General features: G+C 35.8%; 1 protein-coding gene across 1 annotated transcript; it reads right to left on the bottom strand.

Annotated features, from left to right (window-relative positions):
• Positions 1 to 220: 220 nt before the first annotated feature.
• LOC140143653 (protein Wnt-8a-like) lies at positions 221 to 2,122 on the bottom strand. Its single transcript, XM_072165469.1, has 4 exons — positions 1,935 to 2,122; positions 1,583 to 1,708; positions 1,138 to 1,280; positions 221 to 782 (listed from the first exon to the last, which is right to left on the bottom strand). The coding sequence occupies exons 1-4, from the start codon at positions 2,014 to 2,016 to the stop codon at positions 249 to 251; spliced, it is 885 nt and encodes a 294-aa protein (XP_072021570.1). The 5' UTR covers positions 2,017 to 2,122; the 3' UTR covers positions 221 to 248.
• Positions 2,123 to 22,024: the final 19,902 nt, after the last annotated feature.

Genomic DNA, 22,024 nt, shown 5'->3' with positions numbered 1-22,024 from the left:
GTTTGATGGCTAACTGCACATTACAACATATCGTAGTCGTCGTATGTGAGGGAAATATCTTATTTATCATTATTCATTTAGCTTGTGGTTTTCAACATTTCAGTTCGGGTGTTAAAATATATATCAAAGTTCACTTAGCAGCAGTATAATGGTATCTTGCAAGAACTTTAAATGATCGTTTTTGTCGAAGACATATCAAGTTCCGTGGCACAAAATCCACGAGTTGCACAAAACTCTCCAGTTCAAGTTCATAAAATCTCGCAGGCATTAACGGTCTTCTCCGATTTACATGTATCACACCTCACGTTGCAGCACCATTGGAATTGACAATTACATCTAGACTCCACCACAATCTTTGTCCTCGTTACTCTAAGTCCGCATTTAGTGCATAGTCTCTTGCAACTGTGATGCTCCCACGAGGCCAGTTCATCAACCGAAGCATCATCTTTAGGACTGCGCAGGCACTCACGGCCTTCCGTACCACGTGTACCGATGGTAGAATTTGCGTCACAGTAATCAGGGGACTTCTCCAAGTAGACCAAATTCGTCTTTTTCAAAAGAGTTGAATCCTCGCTGTTTTCTCCTTCTACAGTTCTCGAAGCAACCTTTCCATTGATGAGTTGACCACGAACATAATTTACACGGACGGCATCCAGATATTTCTTCTTGAGTATAGATCCGATGACGCGGAAGTCAGCGAGTTGGTCCCAGCACGTTTGGACGGAGCAGCTACCTGACACACCATGACACTTGCATCGTCGTTGCATGTTCTTACGAACAACCTGTCAGGAAAAAAAACATTAAAAAAACGTAAAACATTGACATTTAATTAACATTAGAGCGCGGATCAGGATCTGTGATCTCACTCAATAGATATTTCATTTGGGTACATAACATCCTCTCTCGTCTACCGAAGATAGCAACATCAATATTACATCACAATTTGCTTGTTGCGGTCCGCCGACATACATATACAATTGTACATACATTCTAATGAATTTAAAAGTTGACCAAATATTGTATACAATATATAGGCTACTTATAGTTGACAATTTTTGTCACATCGTAATGTACTTACTACAAACAAAGATATTAGTGTTTTGCTTTACTAGTTCCAAAACATGTTAGTCGTCTTACCTTTCTTCCAACTTCGTTGTTATGGAGATTGGCGACAGCTCTTGCATCATCACCAGTTTCTAATTCGTCTATGAAATTCTTGGAAAGTCTCTCGCCGAAATTGACATTATCACTACAACCACCCCACTGCCAGTCGTCACCGCCTAAATGAGGGGAAAACAAACAAAATATTAGTTTGAAATAACATTTAATGGACAAAAAGTTTCTGGAATTTGTCACTTTTGAACGAATCCATGCCTCTGAAGAATGAAGGCCCATTATTGCTTTTACTAAACAGATCTGTAAAGCCATGTAGTACAAGTCCAAAATATTATGCATTTCTAATCTGTTTCAAGAACCATCATCCAAAATAACTTTAATTAAAGTAAAGAGTCACATTTTACCAGTCGTTATGGCAGCATTGCAAAGCTACAAACCGACATATTGATATCAATAATTTTCTTACCCATTTGTCCGACTTTGCTGTTGTCACATCCGCATTTGGTGAAGTCGCCCAGACTACAATTCTTGGTCAATGTAAACATAATTCCGGCAGTGTTGATGGCATGAATGAAAGACATCTCACGAGTCGCTGTATAGATGGGAAAAACAAAACAACAAATCATTAACATGATTAAGTGGAATAAACATTTGCCTTTCAGGAAAAGAAAACAATCTTTCGTCAACTTTAAATATTCTAGCATCTGAGTGAAAAGCATCCTTGGTAAAATGTCCCATCTAAACTCAAAACGGGAAGTTTCGGGTTTTTTTTAAATGTATTTATCACTCATAAATGGCAGGTAAAATCATCAACTTACGATTCAATTCGGTGAATAACGACAGCGAGTTGTCAGGACAATTCCATCGATCCCACTTGAATTGATGTTTACACTCCGACATGGCGTGGTTCGCTCCAGCTGCTATGCTGTCAGAATAAGACAAATAAGTCTGTGGAAGAGATGACAAGTGATATGATTAGAGTTCAATGTTATTATTATCAGGTTAATGAAATGGGCTATTCCAGATAAATCATGCCCACCCCCCATAGAGGAACTCGGATTTCCAGGTTTTTTTTACATGATTATGGACTGGAATTCCAGTTTTTTTCCCTACTGTACACTGGATTTCCAGGTAATTTTAAGTCATTACACAATTTACCAACCGTGGGACCCATAGAGGATATCGGATTTCCAGGTTTTTTACAAAATTATGGACAGGAATTCCAGTTTTTTCCCCTACTGAACCAGGATTTCCAGCTTATTTTAAGTCAACACACAATAAACAAATGTGGGACCCATAGAGGATATCGGAAATCCGGGTTTTTTTACATAATTATGGACTAGAATTCCAGTTTTTTCCCCTACTGTACAACATGCTTTTCCAGTAATATTAAGCAGATCTTTATTTCTAAGGGCTCTACAAATCACACTCCTGTGATGCTGTTAAAGGACCATTGAAAGAAAAAACATATTTGGTATCAAAATAAAGCTAATAACATATAGAATCCATTTCTAAAATGATAAACGCAATTTTCCTTTATTTTACCCCCCAAATCAGCAAATAAAGACAAAGCGCCCAATGTCGCGTCGTTCCGCCCAATTCATATGTGCAGAGACACGTGGCAACCCCTGTGACGTCAAAGTGGTTATCTTTTCCGCTGCATGGCAACACTGCATACTGACTTGGTCCTAAACCAACGCATGAACGTGTTTACAGCAATGAACTTTTATGTGCCTTTTAGGCCTAACATGTATATTAAACATGTTAAAAAGGATATTATAATATAAATTACAAAGCTACAATGACTTCCATGATAGGCCTATATATAAATTCTAGCTAGGCCAACAAAATTGGCCAACAACGGGGAAACATAAGTAAGTTAGGCCTAGGCCTTCATATTGATAAAGTCAAAACTGTCAGTGCTAGCTGCTCGGCGTTTGCAAGAGAGTAGGCCTATCATTTGTTTTGACTGAGGCATTCTGATATAGCAACTCTTTACTTATATTTCCTCTGAAATATCTGGTGAGGATAGGAAAGAGAAGGCAATGATGTTCGGGTTAGCCCATGACATGCGACTTAATTTCTTTAGGCCTAATTAGCCTACCTCCCTAGGTTAGGCCGTATAAAATTAATATTTTGGTTCATGAATTGATGAGGGAGGGAGGTGTTTTTTTTTCAGTGTAAAATCAGCATTGTCTGCAGTTTTCGGTCTTTTCCAACAGTGCTCGAGGAAACGATGACGCACTTTTTTTTTTTCAAATGTGAGATTCTGAGGGATAAACCCCCTAGAGTAGGCCCTACCACAAAAAGACTTGGGAGTGGTCCTTGTTCTCTAATAAACTTATTTATAGGCCTATGTATGAAAAATTCATAAATCATTCCAAAGTCTAAAATAATTGAAAAATCTAAAAAAAAAAAATCTGACAAATCCCAGAAATTGAGGAGGGTGGGGACGAGAACCAGAACATTAATTTTATACGGCCTTAACTGCCAGGCCTAAAACGCAAGCCGATCCTGACTCCGAAGTTTGGAAGCTGAATTGCGAGTGATTAAAGTGTGTTGCTTGTTTCTAAACGGTCGCTCCGTGTAGAGACACACTTATGGGACCAGGTTCAAAGCAAAAGTCAGGCTCGGGAGAGCGAGTTGGCGCGGTTGTTTCCTCGCCTTGCACCACTACTGAGGTCCCGGGTTCAACTTCAAGCCCCTGGCGCGCGGCCCAAAGACTCATGTGAACTTGGTTTATCTCGATCCCGCAGGTTTTCTTCGGGATTTCCAGTTTCCTCCTGCTTCTCAAAAATCGGTGATTAGTTGTTTGGTTATCAAAAACTTCCTTCACCCAATGAAATTTGGGGAGCTGAAAAGATAATTGGTGGATGTTACAATCCAATTAAGTGCGGCTAGATTTGCGACAGGTTCGGCAGCATCCAGCATAGATGATGCGATCTGATTGGGATAAGTACCATGGCAGCGAAATTACAGCGCTTTGAACCCTCCGAGATCTGGGAAAAGGCGTTATTATATACAAGCCGAAATTTATTTTATTTATTTTTAAAAGCCTATGAAAAATGAGAAACAAATTTGAAGATAAAGAACCACGAGAGGAACATATAAAGGCCACTCCAAACAATCATATGAACAATATTTACTGTCAGCCTTTAGTTTACGTTATGAAAATGCTTATAGGCCTAATCCAATCCCAACTCCCACTGATACTTGAAAGTGTCCGAGCCTTTTATCAAAGGTAGGCCTACAGTTACAAAGTTTATGTTGATTGGGTAAATCTTGTAAAATACAGCGCGCCTGGCTGGATATTTCGTTTTTAGAAATGACTGACATCAATTTCGCATAGCCTAGGCCTACCACGGTCCTAACCATCCATGGATTAAAATAAGTGTAGGCCTATAGGCCTAACATTTCCCATTTGATGTTTGTACCATATGGCTTTTTGAAGGCTATATGTTATATATATCACTATATTATAGGCCTATAGGCATACTCATAATTAGTTTTATGGTTTTATATATGTAGGGCCTACATAGAGTCATCGGAATCATGGTCATGTTGACCGGGGGGTTGAATTTATGAATAAGCAAAATAGGAAGCTGCATATGCTTGATGATGATAAAAAAAACACAATTGATCGTCCCCGCCCGCTTCCTTTCGCATGGCATTGCCACTGAGTTAGTCTGAAATGTTTAATGCTATTTTCTTTATTATAAGGAAAACTTCTTTTTTAAATGTTTCAAAAGTTAATAATATTGTCAATAGTTTAGATTTGCTTCTGTCCAATAAGCATTTCAATTTAGAGGCTTTGTTTTAATCATCCTCTCAGAGAACCATCAAATAACAAGAGCCTCGATCCTATCATCCTCCTCTACAAATTACACAACTAGTAATAATGTCCGGGAATAATACATAGGCCTAAATGATCCATTTGCATTGTAAAAAATAACTAATAAATGATAAATAAAAAAGGCCCTCCACTTCCTCTTTTTGATAACATGTGGACAATCAACTGGAACTTTGTTTTACTTGACCTTTAAATAATTATAAGTGGTTGTATTACCATGATTATTGCAATCGCGATCGCTGTTGTCAAATTATCCCGTTAAAAATGTCAACGCATACAAAACGCGTAACCACAATGACGTCATCAGGAAAGCGCCCAATTTTCTACTTTTGATAAATGACGCGCGATGTAGCGTCGGAAGGGGGTAAATCGAGTACGTTGTTTTCATTGTATTTTTATTTCAAAAATAGTTAGTTTTTCAATTGTTTTAGATATTGATTCTATATTTTATGGGCTTTATTTTGATACCAAATCATATTTTCTTTCAATGGTCCCTTTAAGGAGAGCTGTAGGAGCTCTGGAGCAATTGATCTCCTTAAAACGAGACCCATAGCACCCCCCGGATAGGACTTCCAGCTTTGACCTTTGACGTCATGAAATTCAGATTTTTACACAATACCTTTTTCAGTACTAAATTATCAATTTTCTTAGAGTTCACTCCGAAATGGCTTTTTTTCAAAAACTGAATCTGATGTTACCAATATAGGATTCTTTGACTCATTTAATTTTCAAAATACTTTTATGTACTTTGGATTACTAGCAGCTGGCCAAGGCACGAAACGCGAAGGTGGTGGGTGCGGGAGGGGCACCGAAGGTTTTGAAATCGGCATGTACTATATGATGAATTTTACGAATTATATATTTTACCTTAAATTGTGAAATTTACCCTAAAATTAATTTACCTTAAATTAGGGCCTATTTGGGCTCTATGGTAGGTTACTTGAGGGCTGAGACGAATTCGTCTCAGCTTGGGCCTACCAAAATTCTTCCGGTTCCATCCCGAGCCACTGGCTAAACATGTTTAAAAAAAGTCTATCATTATTTATAGCCCAGATTTCGTGGGTAAATCGATAGGCCTATGTTCATTCATCGTAGACCCTATGCCAAGAAAAGTTTTAGAAAAGAGTTGTAGGCCTACTGGATTTTATCGTTTGGTTCAAAGGGGGTTGCTAAACCCGCGATTCAATAGCAGCCCAATTAGACGAAATTTGGAGATTTTCATTGCATTGTCAGTTTCCACATTTTCCTGAACATTCCATAAGGGGGAAAGGGACGACTTTTCAACATTGGTGCACGCGATCTTCAGTAGGTATAGTATCCCACTGAAACTAATAGCTAAGGAAATAATTAAGTGACTTTTTGATGATATGACCCGCGATTGGGGCTGATATTTTTTTGGCAAGCTGGGGGGGGGGGGCTATTCCAGATAAAACATGCACCCCTAGAGGGCCAATAAAATGTATTCTAAAATGTCTGGAGTTCCAAAACATACTTGAGGAAGAAACATTTTTCAATTGACTAACCAAAAAAATCTGGAATTCAACAGAGGTATATAGTGGGTTTTTAAAAATGCCCAAATAAAAAGTTGGAATAGCAATAAAAGTCTGGAATTACATGGATGGGTATAGAGGGTTTCTAAAATTACACCAGTAAAAAAGATGGAATTGTTAAATTGACTACCAAAAAAGTCTGGAATTCCATAGAGGGTATAGAGGGTTTCTAAAATTACACAAATAAAGATAAAATAAAATACAAAAGTTGGAATTTTTCAGTTGACTACCAAAAAATCTGGAACTCCATAGAGGGTTTCTAAAATTACACAAATAAAAATAAAATAAAATAAAAGTTGGAATTTTATCAGTTGACCACCAAAAAAGTCGGAAATTCCATGTTATTTTCTAAGGTCTTTTCTGCTTCAAATTGCCATGACTGTTTCCCATTGTTCTGATAACTTATATTAAACCATATTCATTTAGGAAAACTGGTCACAATTTATTAAAATAATTTTGTCACATTAAGATTAATTTTATGTCGATGTTTATTTTACGGCCCCATTTTGTAATAGTTACTTAGGCCTAAAAAATTGTTTGATTGGTGTAACCTGACCGACCTTAAAAATAGGCCCGACGCTAGACTTTTTTTTTCTTATATTTAAAAAAAATTGAAATTAAAAAAAAAATGTTTAAAAAGTTCCAATTTACGCAATTTACAGCTTTAAATGTATGTAATTTTTTTTTAATTGCCGACCGACCTAACCTATTTTTTTCATGTTACGCCAATCAAACAATTTTTTAGGCCTTACATGAAGGGAACGAGGTAATCATGTTGCTTTCTCAATGCATAGCAATATTTTGTTAAACAGAGTTTTAGGTCCATGAACTGAACCACGCAAAGGGAAGCATACTCTGTCGGCAGCACACATTTTGAACATGAAAGAATTGGATTGTGAAACTCAGCTTCTTGCTTCAGTTTTTACTAAAAATTCATTAGAGCAAAGTTCTATCTTTATGTCCTTAATTATTCTTTATTTAATCCTGTTCTTTCTTTCTTGAGGCCTAGATCTGTTTTTTTCTACCTTTCAACTCGAATATTGTTGATTTGTTGTAGCCTATTGTCAATGGATGTACTTAAGAATTCAAACTTTCTTACTTTGGTTTGAGCGGAGACTAAAATACCTAAAGCCTCAAATGTCGTTTTTTATATTAAATATACCTGTATTGGAATGAAATAAATATATTATATACAGGCTACATGATAAATACACGAAGCCACAGCAAGTAGAACGAGTCCGATCATGTCACGCCGATGGTGCTTACCTTGGTACTACGCAGGTGCTCCTTTGTTAAAAGGGAATTCACTGATTGGGGACTGTCAAAAAGTTTATTATATAAATTCTTTGGGACTGTTACTTTTTAAAGTTTTTTGGAGTGGGATCATGTCACGCCGATGGTGCTTACCTTGATACTACGCAGGTGCTCCTTTGTTAAAAGGGAATTCCCTGATTGGGGACTGTCAAAAAGCTTATATAAATTCTTTGGGGACTGTTACTTTTTAAAGTTTCAACGCCTGTATACATGCCACATATATGAAACCTCCAGTCTTGAATTACTAGTTCCAAATTGCTCCAAATGGCTTTGTTATTTACCAAGTTTTTATAAAAGCAGTGTCATAGGCTTAGGAACCAGGGGCTGGGGGGTCTCTGGAATACCTTTCAGCCCCCCCCCCCCCCAAATAATCCTAGGTGAAATTTAAAAATTGTGACAAAATAGAGTGAAAATGGGTGTTTGTGACCTATATTTTGCAAAATTTTCTGACTCCAAGGGGGGAGAGAACCCCACTCAGGCACCCCAGAATGCCCCATAAAATATTTTTTAAATTGTCAGTCCCACCCCATGTTAAAAATCTTCCAAAGCCAATGAGTGTTTGTCATAATGTATACATTTAGTGATCCATATGAGCCCCACTGCAGTAGACATTAGGATTTTCTGTGAAATTTTGTTGCAAAAATCTTTTACGTATTTTAATGTATGACTTTTTTTGAATTGTTATTTTTATTGACACAAGTATATATTTTCCTTTTCATACATATGCATATTGTGAAAGTGTCAAAGTTTTTTTTTTTATGAAATGGCACTTTATAGGTCAATAACATATCAATTTTTTTTTTTCAAATCGAGGCACTGAAATCATGCTTTTAGAATTTGCCAAAAAAACATGGCCGACATGGCACAAGATCAACAGTCCAGGTAATTTTTTTCACAACAAAATTTAAATGTTATTGGGTTAATATGCATCAAATAGTAAACTGAACTGAAAAGTTTTGTGGATTTTTTTTCTGTAGTCATGTGTGCAGAATTCTGAAGTTTTTAGGACAAAATCGCCAAAATCCATACAAGCTGAAACTTAATCAATAATTATATAAATATTATTTTGTGTATATGTGTCAGGCTCCATAATATTTTTCACAAGTAACAGCATCAAAATATCACGTAATTAATCTTAATTCAGCAACCTTGTCAGCAAAAATCACCATTTCCCCCAACCCATCATATTGTTGGGTTTCGTAATACACAAAATAACTGAATCACAAAAAAATGCATTTTTCAACTCAAGTATGAGTATCTCAGCCCACGTCACTTTTCAGAAATGTCAGCCGGGTAAAATGATAAGATCATGAACGTGATTTTGGTCAAAAACATAGTTTTTGGTCTAAATTGTGATTTATTTTGTTCTTGTATACATGTTTTGTTTTCCTTTTCTAAAACATAACTTGTTTTGAAATTGGGAAACAAATGGTAATGATGTGGATATTTATTTGTTTCATATACATTAGGGAGTGTTCATAAATACTTTGGTAGGGGTTGGAAAAGTTGGAACCTCGGACGTCAAATTTTTTTGATCCCCCTAAAAAAGGGTGGATTTTTTTTATCTCCCCTTTTTATGGTCTAAAATTTTTTTTGATCCCCCCTTCATGTCCTAAAAAGAAGCCAAAATATACATCATTATAACAGTGGCATAGATTTCTTTTTGACATATGGGTTGGTGAAAAATTCTTGAAGTCCAGTGAATCCAGCACCTTTTGCTGACAAAATAAGTTTATGGTACAAATGCGCACAAAGCGCGCAAAAAAATTTCCCATATTGAAGCTAAACTGGTAAAATATAGTACAAAACTGGAATTAATTTGCACGAAGCGCAAAAAAATTGGCACTTTTTATTTTAAAATAACCAAATATGAGGTTAATTTTGGTTAGAAACCCATATACAGGCGTCAACATTGGGGGGATGATTGTATGGATCATTGCCCCTAACAAAATATTGGGGATATTTATCCCCCACCCCCAGATCATTAACTAAAAATTACTAAGTTATTACTCATTGGAGTCATAGTGTTACACACAAATTGTAAAGTGCGCACATTTTGTTGATTTGTAGTTTGGAATTACAAAATTGAATACTTAACATTCATGCGCGTGGAGCGCGCAAAATTTTTGGAATGTACATGCCTTCTCATACATTTTACCCCGGAATTTTACCCTCAAATATTTTTGACCCCCCCTATTAAGGACTGATTTTTTTTATTGACCCCCCTTTTTAGGACCCTTTTTTTTTACCCCCCCCCCCACTATTTTCCACCCCCCCACCAAAGTATTTATGAACACTCCCTTACCAACCTAAAAATTCCGGACAGGTCTATATTTCGATTGAACATCTGCATTTTGTACCATTCAAAGAACAGTAGTTTTACTTTTAGCTAGTATACAGTTAATATTGATGAGAATTTTAATATGATATTGGATTCATAGTCCCTTTTTTAAATGCTATCAAAGAGACGGATTCGTCTGACATTTGGTTTGTAATGTGGCATTGTACAGATACAAAACATGTAAAAAAAACCAAAATCAATGTCCGGATTTTTCATTTAATATAAATTAATTTTAATATGCACTTCTTGATTTTTGCTTTTGGATTTTTAAATGTATATTAAATTTTAGAGTCCCTCTTTCAAATGTTATATAGTTATGTGTAATCTTTGTATTTCATCGCTATATGAATTTGCTGATACTTGGTCAAAATTTACATTAAAATGATCAGAAAAAACTATTATTATCAAAATTTCAGTTTTTTGTGTCATGTTATTTATTAATCTAAAAGTATTTTAGGCGACGAAAAAACCACACCACGGGCGGATGAAAGTTCAAGTAGGGTCGGGTGGTTTGTTTTGTGTGCTTTTTTTTAGGGGGAGGAGCTTTGTAGATACCTGGGGGAGGCTAAAATTACCCTAAAATATCCTTAAAATCTGAAGCCACATCCCCCACTTTTTTCAAAACTGGAAACCTCTGGCTACATATTTTTTATGTACCAAAAATTGCTGATTAATTCGTTTTTAGCAAACATATCGTCAAATTTGAATTTCGTTCTGGTATACCAGAACGAAATCAACACTGATCTTATGGAGCATTGTAATGCATCATGCGTATCTCGCAAACGCAAAATCGGAATCAACTGACATTTTGGGAATAAGCTATGTACGTGGATATCCACAAAAAAATGTCATAAACAGAGGATGCTAGGATCACGAAATCATCCTTTAAGCAAAATAAATGTTTAAAAAAATTCTCAAAAACACAAATTCAGGGTCACGAGCTGTCACTGTTGGGCCCGTATAGAAGGGTTTTTTCGTAGCCTTTAATACTATTATTATTATTTTTCAGTAACATTTTATAAAACCTAACTAAATAGCAAAAACTGATGCTTGACTTAAAATTTGTATCCATCATTGAAAACCAATCAACTCCGGAAATCAAGCCTGTTATTAAAACCCCAAGCCAGGATAGGTAGATTTGTATTTTTTTAATACACAGAATTAAGAAAGTTCTCTCAGCTATCCTAAAATATTCTAAAAGCGCACCAGTAAATTTTAAAACAGATGATAGGAAACATAAACAGGGCTACTGCAGGAGGCAAGGTTTATGACCAAGAAATACAATATTGATTTTCCCTTTGTGTGTGTGTGTGTGTGTGCCATGTACCATGAACAATTACGTAATAGTATTGACTTTTGTTGAACTTGTTAAATGTAGGCCCTAAAAGGTCAGTGAACCCCAATAGGTCTTGCAACTCATCACTCCTACCAGAGATCTTCTCTCTGCTCACAACAAGTGAACTTGTTTTCATTTACAAAAAGGGGGAGGCATTTCAGACTTTGCTCAAAATTGGGAATATTGGCTCAATTTTTATAGGCTAATAAAAAAAAACTTGGAACATTTTTTGATACGAAGCTAAATTTTAGTCCAAAATTGCTTAAAAATCCAGGAAATTCATATATTTTGGTGGCTGTTTCGTTAATTTGTTTTATTTTTGGGTCACTTTATAGACGATCGGATACACATTCATACGCAAACTGAAATCAGGACTGTTTTTAACAGTTTTTCAGCTATGCCCTATTGGAATTACAGGTTCCTCTATGGCTAATTGGAATTTTAATTTTTTTTTGCATTTTGCAACACTTTTAAAAGTTTTTTGTCACATTCCAAAAGAAATCCGGAATTCCAGATTTTTTTGCTCCTCACTCCTGGATTTCCAGAAATTTTTGGGGATGACTAATGGAAATCCAGTTTTTTTTCGATCAAAATCTTATTCCTCAACACCCTTGAACACAATATTGTTAACTGGATTTCCAGACTTTTTGCTCCTCACTGCTGGAATTCCAGAACTTTTTTTGGGATGGCCAATGGAAATCCAGTTTTTTCCTGATCAAAATCTTTTTCCTCAACCACCTTGAACACACTTGCTATCTGGATTTCCAGACTTTTTTTGCTCTTAGTGTGAGGATTTCCAGATTTTTAGAGCATCAAGTTTCCATATCCTCTATGGGGGGTGTGCATACTTTATCTGGAATAGCCCAATTTGGCCTAATTGTATGGGTATGAAAAATACAAAACTCGCACAAATGTCAAGAAAGAAATACGCGAACATTTTATCCAATTAAATGGACATTATTGCATTATTTCCAATTTTGGCGAATAGAGAAGGGTGCGAACTCGTACAAACGTCAAAAATACAAGCAAAATTTCAAAATCAAACTTATTTCGTTCCACACAAAGCAAGTATTAAAAAGGGATCGTAAATAAATAATAATAATTCTAAACAAAATCCATTAACACTATTATAGGCTACTCTTCTCTGATAATAAACGTGTCAAATTAGTTTCTAACAATAAAACAGTTTCTAACAATAAAACAATAAAAAACGGGGTAAAAGCAGGGGGCGGCGAAAATGAAGAGGCGGCGGAAGAAGAAGGAGCGGCAAAAACGAAGGGGGCGGCAAAAAGAAGTAGTAAATAAAAAAGGGCGGAAAAATTTGATAAAGTATAAAAAATTGTGAAAAAATTGTACTATACATCAAAATGTGTTGCTTTTAGGGCGCTAGCGCCTGAAATCTTTTTTTTTTTTTTTTTTTTTTTGCTCTTCACTTTTTCAAACCACCGAAAAAAAATTGGGTCAACCTTTTGGGGCTGTTGGGGAGGGGGCGGCAAAATTGAATTTTCTTCAGCCCCCCGGGGTTGGAGCGGCCACGGTACGCCACTGTATACAACATTCAACTTGTAACATTATTTCAATGTCAGATGGTAAACGACAACAATTCTTACCTTTGAACCAGCTAACAGTAGATTAATTGCTTGTGACCTGTCAAATAACCAAAAAAGAAAACAATCTTTTAAGACTTATACTCAATACTGTGTTATTAAAGCTTTTAAACTACGTGATTCTTTGTAAGTTTTCTTAAACAAATTCATCAGGTTTAGTAATTAAGGAATTTTCTTTTGTCAAAACCAATAGTAAGTTTTCTTCTAATTGCTTTACTAGGTAGGCCCATTATTTACTTATCTAATCCATTCATTTATAAATAATTTTCGTGTGCTCAAAATTCAACAAATGTATGAAAGAATTTTTTTACAAAACATTCGAAACGCCTGCGCATTTCCTTGTGTAAAATACTAGGAGTACATTTCCTCTGATCAAACTGGTGGGAAATATAAAACAATTGACGCGAGCGTGCAGTATATTGAGTGCTTAAAACCAGACCTTGCTATGTACAAAATTTATATTTTTAAAACTTTAAAAGGTTTCGTTTAAATTAAACAATAAACATCAACATTAAACCATGATTAAACAAACCATAACCATTTTGTGATATAACGTTGATAAAATTAAACTCAATTGAATTGACGGCAAGGTGCTTTTACCAGTTCCTGGCTGGACGCTAACATTGACATCTTAGAGTTCAAACATCCCGCCTCCAACTGTCGGCATATTAAGCGGATTAGGACACCGCGTCAGATGTGGTATTTCAATCCGTGATTGACAGGCAAATTGAAGAAATTAAGAAAAAAATAAATGTTTCATGATCAATTTAATAAACTAATTTAATTCAAATAAATTTGAATCGAATTGAATTGAATTAAAGTTCAAGTTTATTCATCAATCAATAACATATACATCATATACAATATTAACATTGAGTACAATAATTCGTTAAATATATTAATAAGAAATAATTAAAGTAAATTGCAAGAATATGAACGAAATCATGTATTAACAATAATTTGTAATGTTAGAATGAATATTTTAAACAGTTCTCTCAACAAAATAGTGACTTACTTTTAATATTTCATCACCACATCCGTGGGACTTCATCATAATTTGTAATAATTATTACAACTTGAATACATATGAATATGAAGGCCTATCTGCGCGTGAACAGGAAAAATAAAGAGTTATATGAAGTTTAAAATATAATCAAAGCTCGTGTATTTCTAAACACATAATTATTGCCATCACTTTGTTTAAATGCTAAAGTATTGAAGTATAGTGTTTAGGCTGAGACTATAATAGTAAGTAAGCAAGCAAGCAAGCAAGCAAGAATGAAAGAAAGAAAGAAAGAAAGAAAGAAAGAAAGAAAGAAAGAAAGAAAGAAAGAAAGAAAGAAAGAAAGAAAGAAAGAAAGAAAGAAAGAAAGAAAGAAAGAAAGAAAGAAAGAAAAAAAAGAAAGAAAGAAAGAAAGAAAGAAAGAAAGAAAGAAAGAAAGAAAGAAAGAAAGAAAGAAAGAAAGAAAGAAAGAAAGAAAGAAAGAAAGAAAGAAAGAAAGAAAGAAAGAAAGAAAGAAAGAAAGAAAGAAAGAACGAACGAAAGAAAGATGAGTATTTTCCCTGTCCAATACGCCCTTCAACTTACCTGTCAATCACGGATTGAAATAACACATCTTACGCGGTATCCTAATCCGCTTAATATACCGAAAGTTGAAGGCTGGATGTTTGAACTCGAAGAAAGAAAGAAAGAAAGAAAGAAAGAAAGAAAGAAAGAAAGAAAGAAAGAAAGAAAGAAAGAAAGAAAGAAAGAAAGAAAGAAAGAAAGAAAGAAAGAAAGGAAGGAAGGAAGGAAGGAAGGAAGGAAGGAAGGAAGGAAGAAAGAAAGAAAGAAAGAAAGAAAGAAAGAAAGAAAGAAAGAAAGAAAGAAAGAAAGAAAGAAAGAAAGAACTAGACTTAGCTGTGGTCTAAGACCACGAACACAGCCGTGTGGTGACCCCTTAATCACCTTTGACCCCACAATATATGAAAACCCCATAGACATTGGCTAATGTCAATGCACGTGTCCACGTGGCATCACTTTGCTATGCTTTTTGTGCCAGAAGGGACATTTTGAAGGTATATCGTTTTATACCGGAAGTGACCCCTTACTGACCATTGACCCCAAATGTGTGTACACCATATAGACACTGTGTTATAACAATGCATGTGTGCAAGTGGCGTCACTGTCCTACGTAATTTGTGGAAGAAGAAGCATTTTAAAGGTATTTCGTTTTATACCGGAAGTGACCCCTTAATGACCTTTGACCCCAAATAAAATAATACCACATATAAACTGGGTAACCACAATTCATGTGTGAACATACCGTTACTGTCCTATGTTTTTCTTAGCAAATAAAAATTTTTGAAGGTTTTTCGTTTTATACCGGAAGTGACCCCTTAATGACCTTTGACCCCAAATCTGTGTACACCCCATAGACACTGGATAATAGCAATGCATGTGTGCAAGTGGCGTCTCTGTCCTACAGAATCTGTGGAAGAAGATGCATTTTAAAGGTATTTCGTTTTATACCGGAAGTGACCCCTTAATGAGATTTGACCCCAAATAAAAAAATACCACATATACATTGGGTGACTGCAGATCATGTGTGAACATACCGTTACTGTCCCATGGTTTACTTAGCTAATAACAAATTTTGAAGGTATTTCGTTTTATACCGGAAGTGACCCCTTAATTACATTTGACCCCAAATCTGTGTACACCCCATAGACACTGGGTAATAAAAATGCATGTGTGCAAGTGGCGTCTCTGTCCCACATAATTTGTGGAAGAAGATGCATTTTAAAGGTATTTCTTTTTATACCGGAAGTGACCCCTTAATGAGATTTGACCCCAAATAAAAAAATACCACATATACATTGAGTGACTGCAGATCATGTGTGAACATACCGTTACTGTCCCATGTTTTACTTAGCTAATAAAAATTTTTGAAGGTTTTTCGTTTTATACCGGAAGTGACCCCTTAATGACCTTTGACCCCAAATCTGTGTACACCCCATAGACACTGGGTAATAACAATGCATGTGTGCAAGAGGCGTCACTGTCATACATAATCTGTGGAAGAAGATGCATTTTGAAGGTATTTCTTTTTATACCGGAAGTGACCCCTTAATGACCTTTGACCCCAAATAAAAAAAATACCACATATACATTGGGTGACTGCAGATCATATGTGAACATACCGTTACTGTGCTATGTTTTACTTAGCTAATAAAACATTTTGAAGGTTTTTCGTTTTATACTGGAAATGACCCCGTAATGACCTTTGACCCCAAATCTGTGTACACCACATAGACACTGGGTAATAACAATGCATGTGTGCAAGCGGGGTCACTGTCCAACGTAAGTTGTGGGAGAAGATGCATTTTTAGTTGAAATCACGTTTTTGACCCCTGTGACCCCTGCATGACCTTTGACCCCACAAGTTTCATGTGACATGTAGGGCACGGTCAATGATCATTGTGACCAAGTTAGGTCAAAATCGATGTAAGCATGTGAGTGCTAGAGCAAATGTAATGGTTGACAGAAGAAGAAGAAGAAGACTAGACTTAGCTGTGGTCTAAGACCACGAACACAGCCGTGTTGTGACCTCTTAATGACCTTTGACCCCAAAATGTATGAAAACCCCATAGGCATTGGCTAATGTCAATGTATGCGTGCACGTGGCATTATTTTGCCATGTTATTTGTGGCAGAAGGGGCATGTTGAACGTTTTTCGTCTCAGACCGGAAGTGGCCCCTTAATGACCTTTGACCCCAAATCTGTGTACACCCCATAAACACTGGGTAATAACAATGCATGTGTGTAAGTGGTATCACTGTCCTGAGTAATTTGTGGGAGAAGATGCATTTTAAAGGTATTTCGTTTTATACCGGAAATGACCACTTAATGACCTTTGACCCCAAATAAAAAAATATCATATATACATTGGTTAAACACAATTCATGTGTGAACATACCATTACTCTCCTATGTTCTTCTTAGCTAATACATTTTTTGAAGATATTTCAATTTATACCGGAAGTGGCCCTTTAATGACCTTTGACCCCAAATCTGTGTACACCACATTGACACTGGGTAATAGCAATGCATGTGTGCAAGTGGTGTCACTGTCCTACGTAATTTGTGGGAGAAGATGCATTTTTAAAGGTATTTCGTTTTATTCCGGAAGTGACCCCTTAATGACCTTTGACCCCAAATAAAAAAATACCACATATACATTGGGTAACTGCAACTCATATGTGAATATACCGTTACTGTCCTATGTTTTCCTTAGCTAATAAAAAAATTTGAAAGTATTTCGTTTTATACCGGAAGTGACCCCTTAATGACCTTTGACCCCAAATCTGTGTACACCATATAGACACTGGTTAATAACAACGCATGTGTGCAAGTGGCGTCACTGTCGTACGTAATCTGTAGGAGAAGATGCATTTTAGTTGAAATCACGTTTTTGACCCCTATGACCCTGCGTGACCTTTGACCCCACAAGTTTCATGTGACATGTAGGGGCACGGTCAATGATCATTGTGACCAAGTTAAGTCAAAATCGATATAAGCATGTGAGTGCTAGAGCAAATGTAATGGTTGACAGAAAGAAGAAAGAAAGAAGAAAGAAGAACTAGATCTGGTTACAGATCTGGACCTAGCCGGGGCCGGAAATGCCAGTCTTAACTTAAAGTTTGACCTTTGACCTGATATTGTGGACATCTAACACCGTTAATGGAGCTTCACTGTAGCATGTAGGGGCTTTATCCGTCTTCCATAGGCTGATATACAGCTACTTTTCCGTAATTTTAAACTTTTTTGCAAATTTGACGTTTTGACTTCCTTAATGACCTTTGACCCCAATATAAAAAAAACCTCATATACACCGAGAAAATGCATTGTTACCGTTTAAATTAAAAAAATCAACTATGCTTAGTTATGGAGATAAAAATTCTTGAAGTTATTTAGCTTAAAACCGGAAATGACGTCTAAATGACCTTTGACCAAAAAAATAAAAATACCGTGCATACATAGGGTAACACTAATGCATATATGAAGTTTATGTCACTCTGGTTTGGTTACGTTTTGAGATAAAAAAAAATGAACATATTTGATGATTTTTGGTTTTTGACCGGAAGCGACCCCTTAATGACCTTTTGACCCCAAAACTGTAGACACCCCAAAGACCCTGGTTAGTAGCAATGCATGTGTGCTAATGACAACACTCTGCTATGTAATTTGTAAAAACAGTGATTTTTTAAATATTTTTAGCTTTCAGACCGGAAATGACCCCCTTAATGACCTTTGACCCAAATTCTGTGAATAATTTATAGGCACTGGATATAGCCGATGCATATGTGTAAGTGACATCATCGTACTATGTAATTTGTGGCAGAAGAAGCATTTTAGAGTAAAATTGCATTTTGCCATTGTGAGCAGGTCAAAGGTCAAATGGTGTCCAATGTCATGTCACTTGTGGGGACATGGTCAGTGGTGATTGTGACCAAGTATGGTCAAAATCAGTCTAAGCATAACAGAGCTGGGGCGAAACGTGGCAAGTCACGCAAAATGTCACGTGTTGCCAGAAGAAGAAAGATCCGATAGCATCCCAAGACCTAGCCGGTGTCCCGGCTAGGTAAGAACCTGTAAGAAAAAAGACACAGCCGTGACTAACGTCACGGCTGTGTAAACGTCACGGCTGTGTAAAGAAGAACCTGTAAGAAAAAAGACACAGCCGTGACTAACGTCACGGCTGTGTAAAGAAAGAAAGAAAGAAAGAACTAGACTTAGCTGTGGTCTAAGACCACGAACACAGCCGTGTTGTTACCCCTTAATGACATTTGACCACAAAATATATGAAAACCCCATAGACATTGGCTAATGTCAATGTATGTGTGTACGTGGCATCACTTTGCCATGTTATTTGTGGCAGAAGGGGCATTTTGAAAGTTTTTTGTCTCAAACCGGAAATGACCCCTTAATGACCTATGACCCCAAATAAAAAAAAAAACCATATATACATTGGGAAAACACAATTCATGTGTGAACATACCATCACTCTCCTATGTTTTTCTTAGCTAATAAAAATTTTTGAAAATATTTCAATTTATACCGGAAGTGACCCCTTAATGACCTTTGACCCCAAATCTGTGTACACCACATTGACACTTGGTAATAACAATGCATGTGTGCAAGTGGTGTCACTGTCCTACGTAATTTGTGGGAGAAGATGCATTTTAAAGGTATTTCGTTTTATACCGGAAATGACCCCTTAATGACCTTTGACCCCAAATAAAAAAAAAATACCACATATACATTGGATAACTGCAACTCATATGTGAACATACCATTATTGTCCTATGTTTTCCTTAGATAATAAAAAATTTTGAAGGTATTCCGTTTTATACCGGAAGTGACCCCTTAATGACCTTTGACCCCAAATCTGTGTACACCTTATAGACACTTGGTAATTACAATGCATGTGTGCAAGTGGCGTCACTGTTCTACGTAATTTGTAGGAGAAGATGCATTTTGAGTTGAAATCACGTTTTTGACCCCTATGACCCTGTGTGACCTTTGACCCCACAAGTTTCATGTGACATGTAGGGGCACGGTCAATGATCATTGTGACCAAGTTAGGTCAAAATCTATGTAAGCATGTGAGTGCTAGAGCAAATGTAATGGTTGACAGAAAGAAGAAAGAAGAAAGAAGAAAGAAGAAAGAAAGAAAGAAGAACCTGTAAGAAAAAAGACACAGCCGTGACTAACGTCACGGCTGTGTAAAGAAAGGAAGGTGGTTTCCCTGTCCATTCCATAATAACTTCCATAATAATAATCAGCCCGATTTCTATGATTTAGGACACCCCTTATATGAGCATGTAGGGGTATGGGCCTTTTTTTATAGGGTCACTGAGTTCTAATACAGCTTAGCAGACAACATTTTTGAATTCAGCATACCCGAATTAACCAAAATAATTTGGTTGCCAGCTTTTACGCGAACTTGCTGCTTGATGCTTAAATAAGCACATTATTTCCAAAATAGAACTGCGTTGGTACTTATTTCTGCTCATTTTTGTCAGTGTCAGTGTAAATAGCAATGATTTCAAGTGAGATTACGCAATTAAAAGTACTCAGATGATAATTGTTGCATGTTTTGAAATATAAAGGAATATATAGTTGTTATTATTATAGGCCAAACAAATTAAGAAAAATAAGGCATAATCATTTAACCACCATTCATTTCAGAAAAGCATATTTAATAGCACATTAAAAGTCCCCGAAAATCCCAAAACAGGTCCTAATTTGCATAAATCCAAAATGGCCCCTTTAAATGCAGGGGTGAAGTTGGCCAAATCTTAATGTTTAAAACCATACCAATATTTTGCTCTCATCATAAGGGTTCAGAAAAAGTATAGTCTGACCAGTCTTCGACATATTAGTTCTTGGGTTATAGCACAGATCCTGGGACTGTGGTTATAGGCAAAAAGGTCAAAGGGCAAATTTTGGGGCCATGGACATTTACAATAATATTGCATTTTTTTTACATTAGTTTGACCTTTTATTTCCCCTATAACTCAATAAATGTTCATCGGAAGATAGGACAAACTATACTTTTTTAAATCCTTGTGACCAGAGGAATACATTTGTATGGATTTTAGCAAAATTTGCAATTTCATTCCTTGTATAAAAGGCCATTTTGAATCATGCAAATTATGCACAGTTCCATTACTTGAATTTTTTTGGGACTTCTGATGTTTTTGTGTTAGCTTTTTTTAACATAATGGTTGCGGAAACGTATTGACCGCCCTTCGTAAGTTTCCCGGACTGACAAATTCTTTCCGTTAAAAACTGAGATAAGGGGGTCGCCCTGAGGGAACTGCGCAAAGCACGTGAAAAAGTACAATGGAAGATTCCCATACAATATTAATTTTTGGCTGATTAAAAAATATACTTTCTGAAAAGGCGTTGTTTACTGTGAGAAAAACTGTTTCATATTATGCTCAACTTTAAAGGGTTCACGTGCCATTACCCCTGATATTTTAATATTGTGGGATTTACCTACCCGCATATTATATCCCGATATGATCTACGCATATGAAAATAATGCTGCGAAAACAAAGCGAGGCTATATATTTCTCTGCATTTAGTGTTTTATTTCGTATAACATATGTTAATATACAAAAGTGACAACAAAACACATGGTCAAAGTACATGTGAATTAAGTATCCAAAATAGGTTTTGTTATATACAGTTAAAATTATTTACATAAAAAATTATAATTATTTACAAAATATACATATTTTATTTACAAATCTAAGATGGGCGGTTCGTACGTTTAGGAACTCAATACTGCGACGAGCTCGTTTATCCTAGAAGTTTAAATTCTTTTTATTCCGGGGTACTGTAGGTATACTTGACGTCATGATATGAAGAACCGAATACACTAATAGTAATAGCCTGTGTAAACAAATAATGAGCAAAACAATTTTCAAATATCAACCCCAAAAATACATTATATCTTCTACCAAACTTGGTGTTTTTCGGCCATTTTAAACTTAGCCTTTACATACTACCATTTACTGAAATTTACTGAAAATTTACATGTACGATAGTATATAAATGTAATGTTATATAGAAAACTATTATGCTCACAGGAAATACAAAACGTTTCGAAAACATTTACAAAATGTTTGCCAGTAAACTTTAAATGTCGGGTTATATAGGTATATAAAACGTATAAAACGATTTCATGACATTCAAAAACATTTTTAAAAACCTGCTGCCAAAAATTCCAACATAATGTTATTTAAGTGTTGACTAAATGTTTTGCTAAAAAGTGTTAACAAAAATATTTCCCCAAAATGTATGCGAAAAAAAGATTTTACTAATAAAAATTTTGACAACAATGCGTTGTTGTTTTTC

Source organism: Amphiura filiformis, unplaced genomic scaffold (genome assembly GCF_039555335.1).
Source record: "Amphiura filiformis unplaced genomic scaffold, Afil_fr2py scaffold_25, whole genome shotgun sequence".
Lineage (NCBI taxonomy): Eukaryota > Metazoa > Echinodermata > Ophiuroidea > Amphilepidida > Amphiuridae > Amphiura > Amphiura filiformis.
Note: the sequence above shows the minus strand (reverse complement) of the source record. Positions and strands in the feature narration are given on the sequence as shown.